This window comes from Physcomitrium patens, chromosome 7, assembly GCF_059467195.1.
Source record: "Physcomitrium patens ecotype Gransden chromosome 7, ASM5946719v1, whole genome shotgun sequence".
Taxonomy (NCBI): Eukaryota; Viridiplantae; Streptophyta; class Bryopsida; order Funariales; family Funariaceae; genus Physcomitrium; species Physcomitrium patens.
In genome coordinates this window covers 12,595,837-12,619,214 of record NC_143416.1, presented here as the reverse complement: position 1 = coordinate 12,619,214, position 23,378 = coordinate 12,595,837, and the positions used below count along the sequence as shown (strand labels likewise).

The window sequence follows — 23,378 nt, the reverse complement described above, 5'->3', positions numbered from 1 at the left end:
AATGAATCAAGGAAAAATATTTATTGTGACTTTTGACACTTTACATATAATAGCTTTGATAGATTATTGTATGACTCCTAGAAATTATCCTAAAGTAGATGGCTTGATTGGATAGGTTATTCAATCTATTAAACATGGTTTATAAAAATATAGGTTACTTAATAGCAATCAATGTGATTAAGACATCATATTTCCATGGATTGTAATAGATTACCACTTTAATAGGCATACATCTTTGATATCTTATATATTAGTATAAAGAAGAAAAAAATTAAATTAATTTAAATTAAATTTTATTTAGATTAATATTATTAAATTTAAAGTATATTAAAAATTTTATTTACAAGCGTAGTAACCTTTGTTGGTTTAGACTATAAAATAAAATCATTTTCGAAATAATTTTTGAAAATTGATTTTTTTCAACTTATATGTTTTTAATAAGACTATTAAAATTTTATATTATTTACTATAAAAATTACCTTATAAATAAATTTTGATAAAATTTTACAGTACTTTATTTATAAATATTTTTTCAATTTTAGCTATAACTAAAATTTCCTTATAAATAAATTTTGATAAAATTTTACAGTATTTTATTTATAAATATTTTTTCAATTTTAGCTATAACTAAAATTTCCTTATAAATAAATTTTGATAAAATTTTACAGTACTTTATTTATAAATATTTTTCAATTTTAGCTATAACTAAAATTTCTTAATAAAGCTATATATTTTGTGTCTTAGTGCTTAACAAATCATCGGACATCTGTTTCTATAAAACACCACCTAATCTATAATTTATTTTAATAAATTTTAATTATTACCAAATATTTTTAGAACATATTAATATTAATATTTTATTACATAGTAATATTATATATTTTTATTTTTATCATACTTAATTCTATAATTTTAGAAAATAGCATACATAAATAAATTGAGTGTTTTCTTCAATATCCAAAGATGTTATATTTCTTCCATATCTAAAGGTTTAAGAAAAAAAAAAAAAAAAAAAAAAAAAAAATCTTAAAAATAATATAATTTATTAATATTTACATTTTTAAAGTTTTTTTTTAAACACAAGTATCTCTTTTATTACATCCATCTTTTTATTAATCAATACCATACATATTTATAAATGAATAATAAAAATATGGATGATAAAATAGATGATATAATATATATATATTGACGGAATAGATTTGCAATTGACTTTTTGACAGCTACCAAATAGACAAGAAAAACTTAATATATAGTCTACATGCCAATTGTTTCAAAAGTATATATATATATATATATATATATATACATACTTACTTAGAGTTGATTTAAAGGAGACAAAGCCAAAAAATTAGTCATATCTACAATGATCAAAATATTTTTTATTTTTTATTTATCTTTTATCTTTTTTGTTTATAAAGATCAATTTTAGCTCTATTCATTTTTAAAAAATGTCGTGGACAACATTTTATTTTTGATTTTCCTATTATTAAAATAAAAAAATAATAAATTAATGATAATAATAAAAGAACATCCATGCATGTATGCTTGATTTTGTTTTCGTATGACAACATTGTATTCTTAAAGACTATTATATTATCTCTAATAATTAAAATTATTTTTTCTATCATTTTACATTTTAAATGCTCTCAAATAATACAATTCAACTGATTATAGTTTCTTTTAAATTAATTTAAAAATAGATATTAGATATTAGATATATATATATCTATATATTAATAAAACGTAAATTTTAATATCAAGTAACAGGTCATTTATTTTTAAATATAAAACTCTTCAGTAGACCCTATCTAAATCCATAATAATTGTGCTCTTGAAAAATATAATTTTAACATCAATACAGAAGATTTTCTTATCATAAAATTCACCATAATGGAAAAGAATTCTCAATTTTGAAAACCTTAAAAAAATGTGGCCATTTCAAACAAATTATTGAAATTACCATCTCATAACCTAATTATTCTCAAATTTCACAAATAATCATCTCTTTACCCAATAATATATATATATATATATATATATAGCCAAACATGTGCATTCAAGTATAAAGCAATGTATAAGAATAAACATACATTATTCCATATTTGACCCCAATGAACACCAAGTTCTTTAAATATAATTCCGAAGGGGTCACCATGCTAAAAATGGATCCAAAAGGTGAACAAGGAGAACACGTTCCCTAGTGGCATCTATATCCACCACCCCCATCTATTACAAGGCAACTACGTACACATCCACAGTGTAAGACTCCCGGTTCCCTTGAAGAAACAGTAGAATCTTTTCTCTCTCTATCTCTTCTACCACATAAATATATACAGAATCGCCTCTTCCGGATACTCTTGTCCTTTTGCAAAAGGCTCTAATCCTTCCAAATTTAGTCGCCCAACCATTTACAGCCTACTTCATTCAAAACTTCGTGGTTCATTCGCGATTCCACACATGCCAGCGTGGCATGTGTGAGTCCAAATCGCTTACAAAACTTTAGCCACGTGAGATTTTTTCTCACACCGAAGGGAACCTTTAACTGGAATAATTCGATGTGTTGGTTGGTCTGGTTGTCTACCTAACAACCCTATTCTGTAAAAGGAAGTGTGTATTAATCTGTACTCAAATATAAATAAAGAAGCAAGATTTTTGGTTTTTTGAAAAAGTTGCTTCATTGTGTGTTAGAATTTGTTAATATCGAAGGAGGATATCGTCATTTAGGGGGGTATGGTCGCTAAGAATATAAGTATTTGATAGGATTTTACTAAGAACTCGAAACATTAAAGTCTATTATTAAGAACCCGTGTTATTTGCTTTCACCACATCAGAAATGCGTCCCTCCTCGATTACCGACACATGGAGCGTGGTTGCCACGGAGAGCTGCAAGTAATTCAGGATATGCTTGTTATTAACCCCCTCCGCGTTGGTAGGGTATACCCATAACATCCCCGAAGACCGCGGGGTTCGCATTTGTTGAATCCCCCCCTCTCCCCAGCCAAGTCCAACGCTCGCCGCGGGATTCTACATACACGTCGCCGAATTGTGGGGCACCGAGTGAGTGGCTTGCAGATAGAAACTCCGGGCCTGATTACACTCCCTCCCCCTTTCCATCACGCTTTCCTTGTTTTTGCCTTTCGAATATAAATTCCGTCGGAAGCCTTTTTCATGCTGCAGCAGCTCTGAAGCGGGGGTTGATGCGTGGTTGCAAAGAAGGGCGGACTGCTGCGGTCGCGTTTGGGCTTCTTTTTTTTTTGGGGGGGGGGGGGGGGGGGGTACGTCGTCGTGGGTTTAGCTCAGGAAGGATCAGAAGGTGGAGGAATTTAGAAAGGGTGTGCACTGGTGGAGGGTTTTTGTTGAGATCAGGAGTGTCGGTGTGGGTCTGGGAGGAGGGGTGGTGTGGGGGAGGAGGTTTCGAAGGAGGTCGTGCGGGCGGAGAGATCGAGGCGAGGCGTCGGTGAGGATGGGAGGCGACAGGGAGAATGGGTGTCGCGGGGGTGAGCAGCAGTTGAAGGTGGAGAGTGCCAGGACGCCGAAGCGGGGGAAGGGCGGGAGGGCATTGAAGGTGGACGCGACGCGGTTGAGCGAGTCGGGAGCGGCGTTGGATTCCAGTCATTCGGTGGGGTACAGCCCCCTGCTGTCGGCCTTCGCGCCGGATGTGGACATCAAGGAGGTGGATTGCCTGCTCCTGCTCCTCCCACCCCTGCCTTCTCCTTTTCTCGGGTCTTGTTAATGGCTTCTCATTTCTTGGTGAGTTCTTTTGGGACGATTCGTGAGTGTCTTTGTTGAATGCGAGATGTGGGTAGTTGGAGACCAATCGGTTGGTCGATCGTCGCATGCAGTTTAGAAAGAGGGGTAAATCATGAAGTCTTGAGCAATTTTATGAAGGTTTGCGGCAAGGAAGAATGTCATGGTTTCTCGGGGAGCTTATATCCAGTAAGACCCTTTACTGGACTGATTCTTTGTGGGAATCAAAATACAAATAGGTTCAAGTTGCATATTGTTTGTGCAATAGCTGGTTTCACAGCTTTGATGCAGTTACTTGCTTTCCGTTTTATTTTTTGACGTCGTGTGATAAAAGTTTTTTTCTTAGAATCTTCGCTTTCTGTGTGAAGAACAAAGCAGTGGACACCTTCATTGTTTTGCTGAAGATTGTAGCAAGTCTACAGTATGAAACTGTCAGGATAGTTTAACCCGAGCTAATAATGAGAATTTCTCCAAGGAAGCTCACATGGACATTTTAGAATAATGTCAACGAGCTCGAATGTCTCAGCGATGTAATTGTGGCATTTGGAAAACAACGGGTTTATAATATAACCCAAGGAACCGACAAAGTGCGCACAACAGCCGGAAGTGTGTTATATGCTAAGTGGAAATTCTTTCAGACCAAGTTGTAAACTGGACGCGAAACTTGTTCCTGGATTGGGTTTGAGCGCGGCTTGGCAGTGCGTCGTTTAGGGAGGTGCAATAGCTTTTGGCTTCCTTCTGGACTTACTCCGACTTTGTTGCTGTCAGGAAACACTGCTTTGGATGGATGGAATGACTCAGACGAAGAAGCAGAAACTCCCAGATCTGAAGTACATGCGCCGACATTCTGTGAGAAAGAAAGATCAATGTGCAGCTCTTGTTGTAGGACACTATTGCCATGACCAGATCACCCTTCATGGAGGCGAGACTGTGTATAGTTTGGGAGGGTCTGTTTCGTACATCACTAATGTGTTCGAAGCCCTTGGTATAGGATCCCGGGTAAGTGAACGAAGAGTTCATTTGTCTATGGGTTTTTTACAAGCAAACTTTCAACCATGGCAGCTGCTCTTAGAACTAATTTTCTATGTTCACTTCACTAAAATGTGGCAATACTTTGCTTGCAGGTAGCTTCAAAGGTTGGGCCCGATTTCTTGTATTGTTCACAGATTACACACCCACCTGAGGTCATCGAAGACCAGAAAACCACTGAGTTTTTCGCAGACTTTACACAAGGGGAAGAGAGGATTTTGAAGGCCGGAAGTATTTGTGCACCAATTGACTCGATGGACATACCCGAAATGGATTATGAACTAGGTCTTGCGGTGGGGATTGCTTGCGAAATATTGCCTGAAACCTTGCAGCACATGGTTGACGTGGCCCGTTATGTGGTGGTCGATGTGCAGGTATATATTCTTGGTATTTGGCCATGTGCTGTACAATTCCACCATTAAGTCATGGGTCATGTCTTGGGGTAGGATTAATCTAGCTATGAGTATTCAACTTGACCCAGCATAGAGACGGGTTTGTTTAACTTGTGCTACAAGCGATCTATCTCAAGAATTTTGAATTGTCTTAGTTTGCTGCCCAGGCACACGTTCGTTTGTTGAGAGAGGGTGCTGTGTATTTTGTGTACTGTTAGCTGAAAGAGTTATTAGGTGTCCTGTGTACTGATTGACTGGTCTTAGCCAAGCTATATACCTTGTTTCTCTGCTTTACTTACAATTTCATTCCGGCCTTTTCAGGCACTTATAAGGACCATCGATCCAGAAACTGGCTTGGTCGGCCTTCGAAATCTGGACGAGACTCCTTTCATTGACATGCTCGAAGACATTCATTTTTTGAAGGCAGCTCGCAATGAAGCATTGTATATCGACATTGAAAAAGTGAGGCAAAAGACATGTCTCATCGTTACTGAGGGAAAGAATGGCAGCAGGATTTACTCCAACGACCGGGAGTTCCGTATCCCTGCGTTTCCTGCAATAGAAGTAGACCCTACAGGAGCTGGAGATAGCTTCTTGGCTGGCTTCTCCGCAGGCTTGTACCAGGGCCTCCCTATAGAGCAAGCGGTCTTAATGGGCAATTACTTTGGTGGTCTTGCAGTCGCCCAAGTTGGAATTCCTCATTTTACCGCCAGTCAACTCGAGGTACTGTTCATGGCTTCATCTTGTTGTGCCTTATTCGAACCAGTTTTCGCCCAGGCCTCGGCTTGAGCAGTTTTGTTGGTTGACGTGTAAATTTTTGGTTGACTTTCCTTGGTGTTATCTGATGTGTTGATTTTGTTGTTTTCTTTTAGTCAATGGACGAGACTCGCAACGGAGTTCGCATTGAACAATTTCCGTATTATAGCCGTACTGCGCTTTGCAGCAATTAGTAACAGCTTGGGCGATGGTACTTCAAGCGAAACCTTGAGTTTGGCTGGTCTTTCGTACCAACATTGTTTTAGCATGATAACTGTTTCACCCTTGCAACCAAACAAGCTCTACTGGGTAGAATTATTGACTCAAAGACATACTTCGCTTGCTGTGATCGAGACAGCAATGTCTCTAACACGTCACGTGGACTATCCTTAAAAAGATGAAGATGGGCCATCAGGCAGTTTGCAGAGCCTACTCTGGCGAGGAAGGACAGGATTAGAGATGATGACGATCCCTTAAAAGCAGGTTCTTTTGTAAATTTAGGAACCGCACATGTTTTGTGTATTGTAATTTAGCGGTGTCATGCTTATCTCTCGTTAGCAGCTCAGCACCTACATAAATTTATATGCCGAATTACAACAATTATCAGGGAAGGATTGTCTTTAAGCCCATCTTCTGTCAGGACTCCCTTGGACCAAGTTTTAATCACTGGTCATGATCAAGAGCAAACTGAATCAGTGCAAGCTTTAATCAATTTGTAAGCGGTGACGAAAGCAGCATCTACATAGCTTTCGGGTATACATGGAGTGATGCAATGATTGAGTGAAATATTTATTGTAGTGTCAATATCACACTCGGAACAGCATGAAAGAATGGAATAATTTGAAATATTGAATACTTGGTGGCTATGTATAAGACGGCTGTATACGTATGCAATGTTTGAAGTGTCTCCTCAGCATTTTCCTGATCGTGGTCAACTCTTTTTGTCTTCCACGTCGAGAAAGTTGCCGAATAAAGATGAACAGGCATGCAGATGGGAACTTATGTCAGCAATATTGCTGCATTCGTCATGAAACTATGCAGTGCAATTTAAGTCAACCCAGTCTAATTTGTTGATGCAGAATTGTAGACATTATAACACATGGCCTTAAAGGTCCTTGAACTTGAAAACCTGCAGATTGTTACAGTTGTTCGTGGATTGAGAAAGATCACTGGTGGAATTGCAATACGTAAGAGAATCATTCTAATCAAACAAACAAAGAATTTCAAAATCTATGAAACCATCACTAATCTTTAAAATCCAATATTTGATACCCTAATTCATTTGAACTTCAATCACATAAGATGTGACTTACAAATTGAGCTACAATTTATGATACACATTTTGCTTAACTACATTCTTAATATCAAAAAAAAATTACAAATAGATCTGCTTCAAAACTCACACAATTCACCAAAATAAAATCCTTTTTTATTCAATAAAAAATAGAGTCATCCAAAACAATCCTAACTTTTAAAAACTCTCACAAAATCAATTTGCACTCAAATCTCTTAAAACCAATGCTTAAAGAAGCCTTATTAAGTTTGCTCTCGTATCCTTCTTTTTAATCAACAAAAAAATCTCTCATCTATAGTAAGTGCTTGGTTTTGTGCCTTAGGATTTAGTTTTAATTTTGTTCATAAGTACCCTCATTGAGCATCAATCCAAGATTTTTCTAAATAATTTTTTCTTAAATCTACTCTTTACTTCCACCTAAAGATGCTTAAAATAATATTTTGCTAATCTACCTTATTTTGTCTTGTTTATAGTCCTACAAAATAAGTACATTTTTTAAAAAATAAAATAAAATGCACCATTAGCACTAAATTATTTTACTACCTCCTTAATTTTTATCTATATTTATAAAGGTAATTTTCTACTATATTTTGAAATAAGTTCTTATATAATATAATATATGTCTTTCTCTTTCACCTAATAGTTGTGTTACAACATAAAAATACAATCAAATATACATATTCTTGTAAAAAATAATTTATTTTGATTTTAAAAGGATTTTTTAAAATTAATTCTATTAGACATTGATGAATAGAAAAAATAATGAAATAAATCATTTCATATTTTCATTATTCAAAAAATAAATTTAAAAAATTTTGTAAGTAAAAAGTAATAAAGGCTAAAAAGTAAATTGAAGCCTTTTTATTTTTATATTTATTACTTTAATACCAAAATTTGACATATAATTTTCATTTGGTAATATAGACGTGATTAATTATCTTTAAATTATAATTGTATTTTATGATATAAGATTATCTAATATATTTTATGATAATATTAAATCTAAATATACATATATATAATATTAATATATCTAAAAGTATAATATTACCTACCTTAATTGACTATATATTATTAAGATTTGGTAATTATTAGATTTTGAAGTAATGCAAGTATATCCAAAGATACTAAAAATTTTATATTTTACAAATAAATAAATTATTTATCTTTAATAATTTTAGTATATTTAAAGAAAAAAAAATCCTATCTATATGGTGCTTATATCATGCTAAAGTATTCATATTAATTAATTTTTTTTAAAGATATAAGATTGATGAATCTAATTGACCATGATTTTAAGTTTTTGTATTTTGTTATATAAAATAGAATCCAATATGTAGATTAAAATTTTTATTCAATAATACTATTTAAACCTAAGCATTCACCTATATTGAAGTTACTCTAAGATGTAAGAATTCTAACTCTTTTGAATTTAATTTCAGATTTTAACACCTATTCATACCAAGTATATTTAAAGATATAAAAATGCCTAATTCATTATATGATGATATGAAGCTTGAGTATTCATGTAAATCAATTGAATCAAAGATATAAGATTGCCTAATTTATTTAGCAACAATATTAATCTTTAGTATTTATTTAGATTAAATTTAGTCAAAGATATAAGATTGTCTAATTCATTTAAAAATAATGTCAAATTTGAGTATTAATATAAATCAATTTTAGTCAAACATATAAGGTTTTTTAATGCATTTGACTATAATATGAAACTTGAATATATATATATATATATATATATATATATATATATATATATTCAAATATATAAGATTTTTTAAATTATTTTAGTAATAATTTCAAACTTAAATACCTATTTAGATAAAGTTTAATCATAGATGCAAGATTGCCAAATACAAAGAGAAATGGTGTCATACTTAAGCATTCATTATAAAAAAATTAGCCAAAGATATAGAGATGTTAAATTTATTTTGTAATGATATTAAGCTTGAATCCTCATCTATAATAATTGAAGCTAATAATATAAATTTATCTTATGCATTTAGTAGAGATTATAAACTTAAGTCTATAAAAACTAAAAATGTATTCAAATATGTAATATTCTTGTTTATGTTTGAAAATATATCCTTTGAATGCTATGATGATTGGAAATTGTTACAAATATGTACAAATCAAATTTATATCAATCTTGTTTAAAAGATATAAAGATGTAATTGAATTACTTTAGAATTAAAGCTACATCTATTAGAGAGCATCCAAAGGAATCTAACTCTATTACAAAGAACTCCTATTATATGATATAATGATGTTTATATTGCATGTAGACAAAATCCTATTGTTAATCCTAGTGCTTGCCTAAAAAGAGCTTCAAATTGAACTTATATCAATCTATTAGGGCATTACTTCCATATCCCTCTTAAAAGAGAGGAGGGAAGATGGGAAGAGAGAAAAGAGGGGGTAAAAATATATCTCTCTTCTTTCTTTTTTGTCTTCTCCTCTTAAAATCCTCCACAACGGCTATTAAAGAACAAACAAGGAAAGCTTATTTAAAAAATTCTTAATATAAGAAAATTATTAATAATAATTTTAAGAGTAGTTAATAAAGTTATAATCCATTTAGCAAAGATTTCAAATATGAATAATTGCATAAAATCAATTAATACAATGCTTTAAAAATATTCAATTTATTTAGTAATAATTTCAAATTTTAAGATTTATTTAAATAGAAATTAAATCAAGTTTGTAAGGTATTTCAATTCATTTAATTATAATGCCAAGCTTGAATACTTACTTGGATCAAATTTAAATAATATATTAATCTTAAAACTACTTTAAAAGATTTTTATAAAATAAAAATTACTTAATTACAAGATAATTAATTATTTATTTTTTATATTCATAATCTAAGTTTATATGTCTTATTATTATATTCCAAATTCAAAATTTTGTTGACATATATTTCAAAGTTGATCATGAATTTTAATCACTCAAATTATTTTTATATTTTTTTTAATAATTTATTGATCAATGTATCTAATATATATATTTTTATTATTATTGGTTTATATTTGCAATGCACTTTCTTATAACAAGTGCTCTAGATACATGTCATTACAAAAAAATTAAAATTTATTTAAAAAGATGTTCTTTTTTTCAATTTTGAAGTCATCAAAGCTTATTTTAAAAAGTTTTAACTCTCATAATTACTATTCTTTTCATCTCCATCCAAATTTATCCTTCTTTTCAACCTTTGTAAAGCTCTCTTCTAACATCTCAATTTCCTATGTCTTCTTCTAAATGCATCCATAACTTTCAACTAAACAATAAGCCTTTATAAGCTTTTAGAATTTTCTTGCTAATTTCAAAAGATTCATTAGAGAAGTTACCTTGGTCTCTATAAGAGTGAATAATGAATAACTCTAAACTTTAATCTTTGTGAAGCTCTCTAATAATTATTTTGTGAGTCATCATAAAAAAAAAGATCTATTAGTTAATTTTTGTGTTATTATAATCAATGTGCTACTATTGCTTATATACTTCTCATTGACATATATATTTACCTAGATAAGAAATTCTAAGTAGAAAGTAAATATAGGTAGATTTGATATTATCTTTTGATGAAGCTTTATAAAGGCATATTTGACTTTATACATGTTCATAGCTAATTGATAGGTTAAAAACTTAGTCAATAAGCTAGCCACATATTGCTAGTGTGGATAGCTTGTCGTAAAAGTTCACAATATGGCGGACATATAAAAAAAAAAAATCTTACAAGTTTAAACATGTGTTGGAGGTTCTATAGGAAGTTGATACATAGCTCCTAACTGATAGTATATATGGAGACAAGAGTGAAGCCTTCTTTATTCTTTCCAATGCCTTTTTAATCTTTAGTCTTAATTCAAGACTTTTTAATCTTCTTATCTTTGACAATAGTTCTTTTAATTTAATATTATATCATCTTTGAGTGGTTTTTTAATATTTTTGAATAATACAATATTGTATTGATCTATTATTTTTATAAGATTTATATCCTTGATAATTTGATAAGAATGCTAATTTATTGTTCTTGTCTTGTTTTCAGAAGTCACTGGATTATCTCTACTTCTATTGTTGTATTTTGAAGGTTGCAAATTATCCACCTTTAATCTAATATTATAGTTTTTTAATAATAATTCTTTCTTTAAAAAGAGTAGACTACCGCTCTTTGTAAAAAAAAATCATTTGATATTAGAGATTGTAGATTATCCTCATTTAATTTAATTTTTTGAATTTCTTTGAATTGTCTATAAAAGAAAAAATTATAGATGTTATTCTTGATAGAAGTGAAAATAGATTTGTAACTATTGCATATCTTCACAAATTGATCAACATTCTTAAGGTAGAAATCTCATATATTTCTAATATTAATTATAGAGGTAGTATTTCAATATCTATGGAAGAAGTCAACAATAAAATTCAAAGTCTATGCCAAAACATTGTGCAATTGAAAGAAGTAAGTAGATCAAGTACTCAACTAAATTTTAGAAGTCTTGCAATTATAAGTATGAAAGAAGCAAGGATAAGTATGCCTAAAAAATTTGATGGAAGAAGATTAAAGATTTGAGGGTTTTTACAATAAATAAAGTTCTATCTAAAGTTGCATCTTTGTCAATATTTTGATGGATTTACTCAAGTTGGATTTATAGGAACATTTTTTTCTTAGAATGCTCTCTTTTAATTTTTATCTTTGATAGAAAAGGATTCACAACCATTCTATATTTTAAATTTATTCTTGAAAGTTTTTAAAGCCATATTTAAAGAAAGCCATTGGAAAAATGATAATAGAGACTAAATTCGTATCTTTATGATAAAAATCATATTTAGCCATGATATATGCTGCTAAATTCAAAAACCTTGCTTGTAACATGGATTAAAATGACAATGCCCTTATCAATAATTTTTTATATGAATTAAAAGATAACGTCAAAGATTTATTATTGACAATATTAAGAGCAAATTCATTAGAGCAATTTATTACTCAAGCTATTGCATGTAATAATTTATTCTTTGAAAGATGCTGAGAACAAAGATTTGATTAGAAAAGAACAAGTCAAGTCATGGCAATAGCTTCCAAGTTTATAAAAGCTTATTCATCAAGATCAAAATCTATGCAAATTGACACGGTACATTTCAAATTTCTTACTGAGTAAAAAAATATTCAACGCCATCAAAAAGGATTGTACTTATATTATAGAGAACTTAAGTATGCTACTCAACATTGTCTAAAGAAATGATGCAATTATAAAGTAAAGAGCATGGTTGCCAAAGAAGATGATGTGCTAAAAAATTAGTTTTTCTAACTACAATAAGAATTGTGTTGTTGGAATTTTGTGTGACATCTAGTGAAGGTTCTATTCTCTCTTTAGATTCTTCACCTTATTTTACAATAGAAATTTGTTTAGGATAAAAAAATCACAAAATCTTGGCTTTGTTTGATTTAGGAGCCTTAGCTTGTTTTATAGATGAAGACTTTGTCAAAAAATAAGAAATATCTTTAATTAAAAAAAAAAAATTATGCACATAGAAGTAATAGATGGCCATTTTTTGTCTTTCGGAGATGTCACCTATGAAATTATTCTTTTAGATGTAACAATTAGTCGTCATAATATCTTACTAATATTTAATGTGATTAAATCTCCTTCTAATCTAATTATTTTAAGATTATTATAGCTAAAAAAATATAGTCCTAAAATAGATTGAATTTCTTATAACCTATATTTTTTCCATAGTTTAATCCAAGATTTTACTAGTCATATAGGAACCATAAGTTTAATATATTCAAATCATTATTGATAGGTGCAAGAGCTTTCATGCATGTTACAAAAGAAGACTCAACTTTTATTATATATCATATCTATTTTTAATAGATTTTTTTTTAAGTAGCATTCTAAATTAATACTAGGATTATCAAGACATTTTTAAAAAAAAAAATATAAATATTCTTCCAAAGCATTGTTCTTTTGATTTTTCTATAAATCTTTATGAAAGAGCTCAAATACTATTTAAATCAATCTATAGTCTACTATAAAATTAATTGATTGTACTCAAAGAATATATTGATAAAAATTTAATTAAAAACTTCATATACCACTGTAAATTTTTTTTAGAAGCTTCTATCTTATTTGTGAAGAAAAAAAATTGATCTTTGCAAATATGTGTAAATTATTAAAAATTTAATAAGATCACCATCAAGAGTAGATACCCTCAATTTTTAATTTCAAGGCTTTTTGATCAACTCAATCAAATAAAGATCTATACCAAAATAGATCTACAACAAAAATATAACTTATTATGTATTAAAGTAGGAGATGAATAAAAAAAATGTATTTTAAACTAAGTATGGTCGTTTTGAATATAATATCATGCCTTTTGGACTCACAAATGCACCAACTATTTTTTAACATCTAATGAATGATGTCTTTTATAAGCTTTTTGATGGCTTTGTCATCTATTATCTAAAAAAATATCTTAATTTCTTCTAAAAATATTGAAGAAAATAAATTTTATATTTATCATGTATTACAAAAACTAAGAGATGTAGGATTATATGCTAAGATAGAAAAATGTGTATTTCACATTGCTCAAGTTGGCTTCTTAGGATACATTATTTTGAATGATGGCTTTATGATGGATTCTAAAAAGATTTAGACTATCATAGATTGAAAGAATCTAAAAATAATCAAAGATGTGTAATATTTTTTAAAATTTATTAATCATTACTAAATCTTCATCAAGAATTTTTTTTAAATTAGAGCTCTTTTTATATGTTTGACATGTAAAGACAAATTTGAATGGAATAAAGAAGTTAAAGCATCTTTTGAAGCCTAAAATATATTATTTTTTTTTGTACTAATCTTATATCCTGTCAACTTTTTTAAGATATTTTTATAAAAATAGATGCATCAACTTTATTATGGATGCACTTTTGTTACAAATAGAAGTGGATGATAAGCTCTACTAGATAGCTTTTATTTTAGAAAAATTTTAGCAATAAAGATTAATTACAAGATCCATGACAAAGATCTTTTGTAATCATGGATTTGTTTTAAGAATGGCATTATTATCTAGAAGGTGCTTCTAGTCTAGTTATTATATATACAGATCATAAGAATCTTTAGTACTTTATGTGAGCACGTATTTTGAATCATTGTGAAATTCGTTGGAGTATATCTTTATGAAGATTTGATTTCAAGATTACTTATCAACCCAAAAAATAACAATGGTAGTTAAATGCAATTTCTAGATATTCTTATCTTGCACCAAATAAAAAAGATGCATCTTTTGATGAACAAAGAATAATTCTTGTAAAGCTAGAGCATTTTCATCTTTGAGTAATGACATCAATATTAACTATTGATTCAATATTTTTCAAATAAGTTCAATTGACTATGTCTTTTAATCCTCTTATTTATAATATTAAGAATAATTCTTGTAAGTCTCATGATACTTTTAAGTTTAAATTCAAGAATAATCTATTCTATTTTTAAAGATTATTATATATTCCAAAAGACAAAGTATAATTATGTACTCTTCAAGCTTGTCATGACTTTTTAGCAATTGGACATTTTAGATACAAAAAAACTTTAAAGCTAATATCTAAAGATTTTTTATGGCCTCAAATATCAAAAGCAATTAAAGACTTTATACAATCATGTGATGTTTTTTTAAAATCAAAAATTCCTTGTCATCAACCTTATAGACTACTTCAACTATTATTTATTCCAAAACAACCATAGTCTTTTGTTTCTATAGACTTTATTATGGATCTTTTAGTCTTAGGTTCTTTTGACTCTATATTCATGATAGTAGATTGATTCACCAAGATGGCATCTTTTGTACTATATACAATATCTATTAAAAGTAAAGAAATAACTAAGTTTTTTTTAATAATATTTATTATTATTATGGATTGTAAAAAAAATTTATATCAAATAAGGAAACACAATTTGTATTAATATTTTGAAGAATTCTTTTAAAACTTTTGAAGGTAGATATAAAATTATCTTTGGCATTCCATCTTCAAATTAATGGACAAATAGAGTGAGTGAATCAAGTTTTAGAGCAATATTTAAAATATACCATGAACTACCAATAAGATAATTCAACAACTCTTTTACCATTGACAAAGTTTACTTATAATGACATGGTATATTTTTTTACTCAATAAATACCTTTTTTTGCCAATTATAGTTATTATCTATAACTTGATATTTTTAACTTTTCAAAAGTTAATAATCCTATAGCAAAAAATTAGAAAAATCATTTGTTAGAACTACATACAAGAATGAAGGCATAACTTAAAGCAGCTCAAGAATGACACAAGATCAATGTGGATGCTTATTGAAAGGAACAACTTCAATTCTATGTTGGCAACAACATATAATTACTTATCGTAATATTAAGACTATTTAAATTTGTGATAAGTTGGATTATTATAGAATTAGACTATTTCCTATATGTTAACAAATTAATCTAGTTTCTTACTTATTATATTTATTGAAGTCTATGAAGATCTATCTTATATCTTCTTAAGCCATATAAGACAATAGACATAAAAAGAGGTGTAATGTCAAGGATATATATATTTATCTAAATAAGAAATATTAGGTAGGAGATAAATATAAACAGATTTAATATTATCTTATGGCAAAACTTCTAAGAAACTTAATAGATGCATATTTGACTTTATACATACTTAAAGTTGATTGATAGGATGGAAACTTAGCCAATAAGTTAGCTACGTGTTGTATGTGTAGATAATTTGTAGTACAATCTAACAATGTAGTACATAAATAAAAAAAAAAACTTGTCTTACAAGTTAAGATATGTGTTGGAGGTCCTATAAAAAGTTGTCACATAGCTCCTAGTTGATAGTCTATATAGAGGCAAGAGTGAAGCCTTTTTCACTCTTGTCAATGTCTTTTTAATATTTAATCTTATTTCAAGCCTTTCTAGTCTTTATGTCTTTGGCAATAGCCATTCTAGATTAATATTATACCATCTTTGAGTGATTCTCTAGTCTTTTTGAGTAGCACAAGAGGATATTGATTTTTTAGTTTCCTAATATTTATGTCCTTAACAACACCATATATCTACAAAAACAACACCTTCAATTTGATTTTGATTCTTTATATCTTCAAAGACTAATATGAATTTTTTTTTAATAAAAAAATATATACTTTTAATATTTTTATGCATTTTCTAAATTTGTTGATATTTCTTTAATTTGAAATATTTTTAATATATTTTATGAAATTATATATTTTTTAATATATTTTTTAATATTTCTAATATTTCTAACAAAACATACATCATATTTGTACTGTATACCATCAAATGTGGCCCTTCTTACTATAGTCTTATATATTCCATTGATGCCAATAAGACATATTGCCTTCACTTTTTTCATTCATAGTTGTCTTACTTTAAATAAGCATTGATTTCTATTTAATAATTTTTCTTTACAATCATCAACTTGCAAATTCAAATTAAATCACAAAACTAAGTTATATTACAAAGTACATAGTTCCATTTCAATTTATTTTTGTAAATATAAATATAAATATATATATATATATATATATATATATATAGTTTATTTATTTTTATTTAATTATTATTATAATGTACATTATTAATAAAATTAATTTAATACATATTAAAAAAGAAGTGCATAAGCATTACTAATAGTTCTTTGTTGATAATTTTTTTTAAATGTATGTTGACCATTCTTACTCTCTAATGTATCAATGTTGGCTTCTTAATCTATATCTTTATCTATCAAAATCTTTTATTTTATTATAATTAGTCTTCTCCAAATATTTGCAAAATTTAGGCATAATGTAGGATTCAAGTTCCAACATTCTTGAATAAGCTTTATTATTTCACCAGATTGTGAAGGTAGGACTAATCTATCATCAACTTTTATTCTCAATAATATCTTTATCTTAGTATTACTATCTTTAAATAGAAAACTTCTGGTAAAAATCTTAGAGCACATCATTGCAAATAAGAAAACAATTGCTTCTATAAAAGAAATCTTTATAGTTCTAAATCCATTTCTTAATACTTCTAAAGTCATACATTGATAAGTACCATGATTAATCTTTTTGTTGTCATATTGACTAAAACATTGTTGAGCTTTAGATCTTGATGTAAAATTTTTATGTCATAAAAGTAACACATTTCTAGAGAAATTTGATAGATGACATCAATAATAAAATTATATAATATTTCTTTATTTTCTTTCACAAAATGTCACTGAAGCTTTTTTCTACCAATTCTATTTCTATTTTTTTTTCTTTTTACATTATGTTTAATAAAGAATCAAACAAATGCTAAATCAATTCAATGCTGACTACACGCTTAGTATAATAAATAAGAAAACAGCAAACACCAAAATAGACAAAATAAAATAAATAATAAATAAAATAATTAGTATTTTTGATAATTATTTTATTAATTAATAAGGAGAATATTTTTATTTGTAGAAATTTTACTACATCTAAATTAAATAATATGTTAAATGTAATAAGAAAATAAAACACCAATTCTTGAATTATTTTATTTTATTTTATATAATTAAATTCAGAATAAATAGTCAAAATTTAATATAAAAAATAAAATTTAAATATTAAATTAAATACCAAATTTTGAAACATGTGTTCTTTTTATTTATTTTATAATTTTTTATCATGTTTGTATATTATTAATGATAATCAAGTCTATATATATATATATTTTTATTTATTTATTTATTTATTTATTTATTAAAATAAATATTAATATGTACTTGAAAAATATTAAAATAGCTATTGCTAAGTACAAGAACTAAAGGACTTTGAACTAAGACTTAATTGCATTTAAAACAAGTAGATAAAAATAAAAATAAATAGCTTCAATCTTGCCTTTACAAACACCAATTAATAAAACATCAAACATGACTATACTGTTATTTTAAATTCTATATGTAATTTTGAAGAAATTAAGTGTTTTAAGAAAATTCTAAACCACAAGCTAAGTTATACATTGGAGTTATTCAATTCGCCATATTTACTTCTGATAGTAATCATTAATTAATTCATACATCAATTAATCATTAAAGGGTATGCTTACACTTTTGGATATATATGCACATATTAATTTTACATGTATCTTCTGTTTTGATAAAATATTTGTAGACATTCAAAATATTTTATCAAATCAAAATAGTCTTTGGCTGTAACATTTTAGCATTGTTATTTTACATGATTTGTAGCATTGTTCAGTGAGATATTTCTGGAAATGTTGGAAAAAGGTGCAAAGTGAAATATAACTAAGCTTGTTGATACTAAACTGCAATTGTTTTTTTGGACCAATATAAAAACCACTAAAATTGAAACATTTCTAGCTGAAATTTTATTGAGAGATGTAAAAGCAATTAAAACTAAGTAATTTAGACTTGGATTTGAGATTTCTAATAAAATTTGAACAGAAGTTGCACTTGAACAATTTGCAAACAGAGAATAATGTAGTAAATCAAAGCCTTTTATCGAATATAGAGACCTCCAAAACCCAATAAAAGCTAAAATACATATTATAAATCTAAACTGGATTGTTGAAGTTTTAAAACGTGATTTACAAAATAGAAATGCAAATGATAATATTTTTTTTGTTTACACAAATACTTTAGAAAAAGAAATACTAAGTTATTGCATCATGAAACATACATTATATTTATAAAAATTGTGATAGGATATATATATATATATATATATATATATAGATCTTAGTATCAAGAATGATTTGAATGCAGTAGAAAACATCAAGCAATATAAAACATTATACTATTTTCATCTATTATCACAAAAACACACAACTCTCAACATTTTATAACTATAATGTGTGTGCATGTACATACATATGATTTTAAACCAAAATTATGTAATGTATATTAACCACTGCAATACACAACATATCACCAAAAATATATCTTACCAATCATGAGAGGCCCTACTTAAGCAAGGATCTGCTGTCTTCAAAACTGGGAGCCTAGTTGTTTTGTTTACTCCACTGTCGGTGAGGCATCGACGGATTTCGCAAAATGGGTCGCCTCTTGAATCGAGAAATTCGGTGAATGCGCAATACAAACCCAGTGCTAGAAATCTCATGGGAGCTTGCCCAGCTGCAGGCAAAGCAACAAATTACAACAACGCCGAGAATGGCTTCGAATAGGCTCCAGGCTTCCGATTCTCACAGCCTTCGGATTATCTTCGACAATGCCAGCTTGGAATCTTTAGTAAATCTTAAAAGCAATCTGCGGTCGAGTGTGCTGCAGCTAAGAATTGCAAGCACAAAATGTTGAGCATAGTCGTTCCGAGGTTGGTCACGGTCCAAACCATGGCTTGGGGCACAAGGCGGTGTGTTGCTCTCAGCTCCTGATGAGGCGTCAGGTGCATATGGGTCAGTTGAGACAATTGGAATCAAGCTGCATATTCTAATCAACTAGCTGTTTGGAAGACAGGGACAAGACCACACCTGAGCTTCTGATCGAGTGATTTGGAGATGGGCTTGTAGAAGTGTTGGTGAGGCGCATGGTCTCGAATCTTGCGGGGTACCTTGTGTACATTGTAGGGCGGGGATGGCCCATTCGAGCAACGCTCCGAGAGCAGTTTCAGGCTCGCGTGCCGCCCAAGGATGACGAAATTCTCGCGTATAGTTGCGTTCCGTGTCTCCCATGACGATGGCAGTGTGTTGGATCTTTCGAAATTGCGGTCTGCTTGTTGCGGCAATGATTTAGGTGCTGGTTGTTTCTGCACTGGCACAGACACTCGGCATAGCTTGCCGAGAAGTCGAACAAAGTCGCCGGATATGTTGCTGTCGACAAATCCTCCGCCGCATAGCATCCCCACCTTCGCGTCCTAGACAGAAGCAAACAATTTCACTCGTTGATGATGCTACAATATGAAAGTCAAAGTGAACGTCTTTCCGTCAACTGATTTGAGGCTTCTGGGATTAGGCTTTCCATAAAATGATTGAAACATAGAATACAAAGGTTTGGTCACAACTATTAAAATCTTGACAAATAGATTCAGCAAGAAAGAAACACTCCAAAGTGCGGCGTACCTCGCCCTCATCCTCGTCCTCCTCTGTTTCATCGTGATGCCGCCTGGCATTGCTTCGAAGAAGAAAAGATGGCGACTCGAGCTTCGACGTTGAAGCTGTGACTTCCCTTCTGGATTGAAAAGAACTTGATACTGGAGAGCTTGGCGTGAAACTGGACGATGCGTCGAAGAACTTCGTTCTCTCACCGATGGATTGTGAATCTAAAGAGCTTCTCAATTCCGATCCTCTGTTTTTGAGTGAAAGCATGACATTTCTCCGGCCCATTGTTTCAATCTCTGGCAGGGGCAAAGGAGGGTTCCGTAATTTGACAGCGCTACTAATTGTTGTGCTTCGAGATCTAATACCATGCAGAGTAGGCTGGACGTGATGAGTCCTCGGCATCGAAGTCGACCGAGGACGGATCTTTGTGGAACTTTCCCACTTAGGTTGCTCTTCCATTTGGTCATTCCAAGTGGCTCGAGTCGATCTGCTTTTGAGCGGGGACTTTTTGCGAGGTCTAGGAGTGCTCGGGCCCTTTTCAACCTCATTTTTGTGGTCGAATGAAACGTGCAGCGCATTACATCTTTCCGATCTTGCACGCAGATTGCTACTATGATCTGAGCTCTCTTCGTTTGAGTTCGTCCTATCGGTTGCAATTCCGGGCGTACAAGGCGAGGCATTGTCACTGGAGACATCAACTTTGTGAAGATGGTAACTGCCATCCCCGTAGAAAACACCTGCTGGCAGGGACAAGTCTCCTCTGCATGGGCTGTCAAGCTGCCTAATTGATTTTAGCCCTAACCCCGTTGGAGAAACTGACCTGCTGTGTGCTCCACTCGAGCTCGATGCCCTAGGCGTCCTCGGAGTTGTAGGGGCAGTATCAAACCTGTCAGGTGATGATGAGTGGCGGGATGAATGATCCTCATCAAGCAAGGGCTCGATTGGAGTGAATTTTGTACGCACACTGATTCCCTTAAAGGATTTCAGGGGATACGCTGCTTTAAGCATCCTCTCCCTAGATGTCTGAGAACCAAGCTCCCAATCTTTGAGGGAGATATCGGTGCCATCGTCGTCAATTGGCTTTGGCAAACTAAATGTCCTCATTTCTCCTCCTACTTGGAGTGTTATGACGCCCTTGTGCAATTCACCCATCGCTGAATTCCACAACTCTGTGTCGCGCTCTATTACTGAATTCAAGGAGGCCATCGCTGGATTCAAGGAGATTACACCACCATGAGCAACTAATCTTTGATTCAAATTTCCATAAGTTTAGAAAAATGACCAGCTTATGCTTGAGAAGAATGCGTCGCCCCCGGCTGGAAAATTGACTAAAACCCAGTGAGAAACCGAGTAGAAGAGGAACTTTTTCAAGGAGCTTTGCCCGTTTCCCCGTTCCAGGGAGATGCACCCTTCTCAAGGATCGACTCCCCTATCATTCAAGCATCTTCGCCAGGCTAAGGCAACACAAGATCCTTCACCCTGTACCTCGATCAAAGAAAGAGTTAGCCACACTACCCGAGAATTGAACAGAATCTAAAAGCTGGAGAAAAGCACTGACCTGATTTAAATTGCTCTTGCTCCTGTACTCAAACTCAAGCCCACGACAGCAACACTAGATCTTTCACAAGCAACAGTCTAGTGTGACACAAAGACCTCCCTCCACCGCAACCTCCGAACGATCAAGAAGTGAAAACAAAATTCCTACAAAACAGCTCAGAGGGCTAAAAAGCGAGAGTCCTCGACTCAGTCCAAGTGCATATCTAATCACTGAAACTAAATGACGTACCCAAGTTCACCATCACAACCAAAACCTCGTACAACAAGAACATACAACCAGGGAGGCGCGACAGAAACTACAAATTCGATGACCTAATCCCTTCCATTAACTCTACAACCCGCCGGTGTGGAGCTGCATCTCACAACCTGCAACAAACCACAACCATTGCGACCAGGATACGGGGAGATTTCTGCTCTGTGAAACACCATGCGGGAGCAGATCCGCAAGCGACACATTAATGTTATGAGCTAAAGACAGAACCAGAATCAGCCTGATGATCATGTCCTCGGAGCGGGTGCTCGCAATGCTCGGATCCTCCATGCAGGATGCACCATCATGGTTGACTGTGCCATTCATTAGGGAACCATAACATATTCATCTCAAGACTCGGATGATACCAAAGGTGAAGGTCATCAGACTCAGGGTTGCCACCATCAATTTATCGATATGGATGACGCTCCCCGAATTGCGAAGCTGGGTTCTCTAAACGTGAACGTCTATAATTCAAATCCTCATCTGCTTGAAATACCCATCTACTTCGTCCCACAATACCCTAATTTTAGCATTCTAACGCATGTGACTTCTCACCATAGCCAAGGATTAACGGGAAAAAATGAACACACTGGGCCTCTGTTAGTGGCGGCTGCCAAGTGTGCGTCCACAGCGACTATCCTCGATTTGGCCACACCTGTCGCACACGGAAGATGGGTTTCGTCATTACATAACAACCCTCACCCCTAACCACCCTGCCATTGTCAGAGTTTGACAATTTGTGCACATCCAAGGGTTGGATCCCATTTCGAGGTGGGTTGTCGGGATTAGAGTTCATGCTTCAAATAGCTTCCCCGAGAGCATGATTATCAAAACCCATGCAATGCGTTTTCTGTGGCAGCGCCAGGAAGGAACTGTGCGCAGGGTGAGGAGACCTCACTGATTGCTTTCCAGTTTCGTGGGCTGAACGAGTCTAATCCCGCTCAAATTGCTTCTGCGACAGGGCTCCCCTCCTCGTGATCGGCTATTACGACTGAGGCACCGTGAGAGGACCTTTCCAGCTTGTAAAAAAAGTCCCAATGCCGAGATGCCGAGACTGATTCAGTGCTGCTGCTACTGCTATTCCCGGGATGAGCGTTCCGCCTCTCGGGAGCCGGGGACGAAGCTCCAGTCCCTTGAATGAAATCCTAATGGATGAACTCGTTCGTTGGACTGTCTCTTGGGTGAAAATTCTGCAGCTCAAGGCTTTTAACTCTTTTGAGTTGATTTTATTTCTACTTTTGGCCAT

The 23,378-nt window shown here is 31.7% G+C and overlaps 2 protein-coding genes across 5 annotated transcripts; one reads left to right on the top strand and one right to left on the bottom strand.

Annotated features, from left to right (window-relative positions):
* Positions 1–3,277: 3,277 nt before the first annotated feature.
* LOC112284226 (inositol 3-kinase) lies at positions 3,278–6,685 on the top strand. 4 transcript variants are annotated; one of them, XM_024523851.3, is made up of 6 exons: positions 3,527–3,676; positions 3,846–3,939; positions 4,519–4,749; positions 4,875–5,153; positions 5,493–5,894; positions 6,044–6,685. In XM_024523851.3, exons 1-6 carry the CDS (start codon positions 3,660–3,662, stop codon positions 6,119–6,121), a joined length of 1,101 nt encoding a protein of 366 aa, XP_024379619.1. In that variant the 5' UTR covers positions 3,527–3,659; the 3' UTR covers positions 6,122–6,685. The 4 variants fall into 4 exon arrangements, with proteins under 4 accessions (XP_024379617.1, XP_024379621.1, XP_024379619.1 ...); XM_024523849.3 differs by lacking the exon at positions 3,846–3,939 and having other exon boundaries at positions 3,278–3,676; XM_024523853.3 differs by lacking the exon at positions 3,846–3,939 and having other exon boundaries at positions 3,284–3,753.
* Positions 6,686–19,052: 12,367 nt separating this feature from the next.
* On the bottom strand, positions 19,053–23,214 carry LOC112284626 (uncharacterized). Its single transcript, XM_024524614.3, has 4 exons — positions 21,881–23,214; positions 20,344–21,530; positions 19,756–20,138; positions 19,053–19,655 (listed from the first exon to the last, which is right to left on the bottom strand). The coding sequence occupies exons 2-4, from the start codon at positions 21,526–21,528 to the stop codon at positions 19,649–19,651; spliced, it is 1,575 nt and encodes a 524-aa protein (XP_024380382.1). The 5' UTR covers positions 21,529–21,530; positions 21,881–23,214; the 3' UTR covers positions 19,053–19,648.
* Positions 23,215–23,378: the final 164 nt, after the last annotated feature.

What these genes read in the sequence shown, in the direction of transcription:
- LOC112284226 (XM_024523849.3), top strand. Translation starts at nt 3,467, where the DNA reads ATGGGAGGCGACAGGGAGAATGGGTGTCGCGGGGGTGAGCAGCAGTTG. An exon ending in CCCTTGGTATAGGATCCCGG is followed by an intron (nt 4,750 to 4,874) that starts GTAAGTGAACGA and finishes CTTTGCTTGCAG; the next exon opens with GTAGCTTCAAAGGTTGGGCC. An exon ending in TTACCGCCAGTCAACTCGAG is followed by an intron (nt 5,895 to 6,043) that starts GTACTGTTCATG and finishes GTTTTCTTTTAG; the next exon opens with TCAATGGACGAGACTCGCAA.
- LOC112284626 (XM_024524614.3), bottom strand. Translation starts at nt 21,528, where the DNA reads ATGGCCTCCTTGAATTCAGTAATAGAGCGCGACACAGAGTTGTGGAAT. An exon ending in AGGACGAGGATGAGGGCGAG is followed by an intron (nt 20,139 to 20,343) that starts GTACGCCGCACT and finishes GCTTCTGTCTAG; the next exon opens with GACGCGAAGGTGGGGATGCT.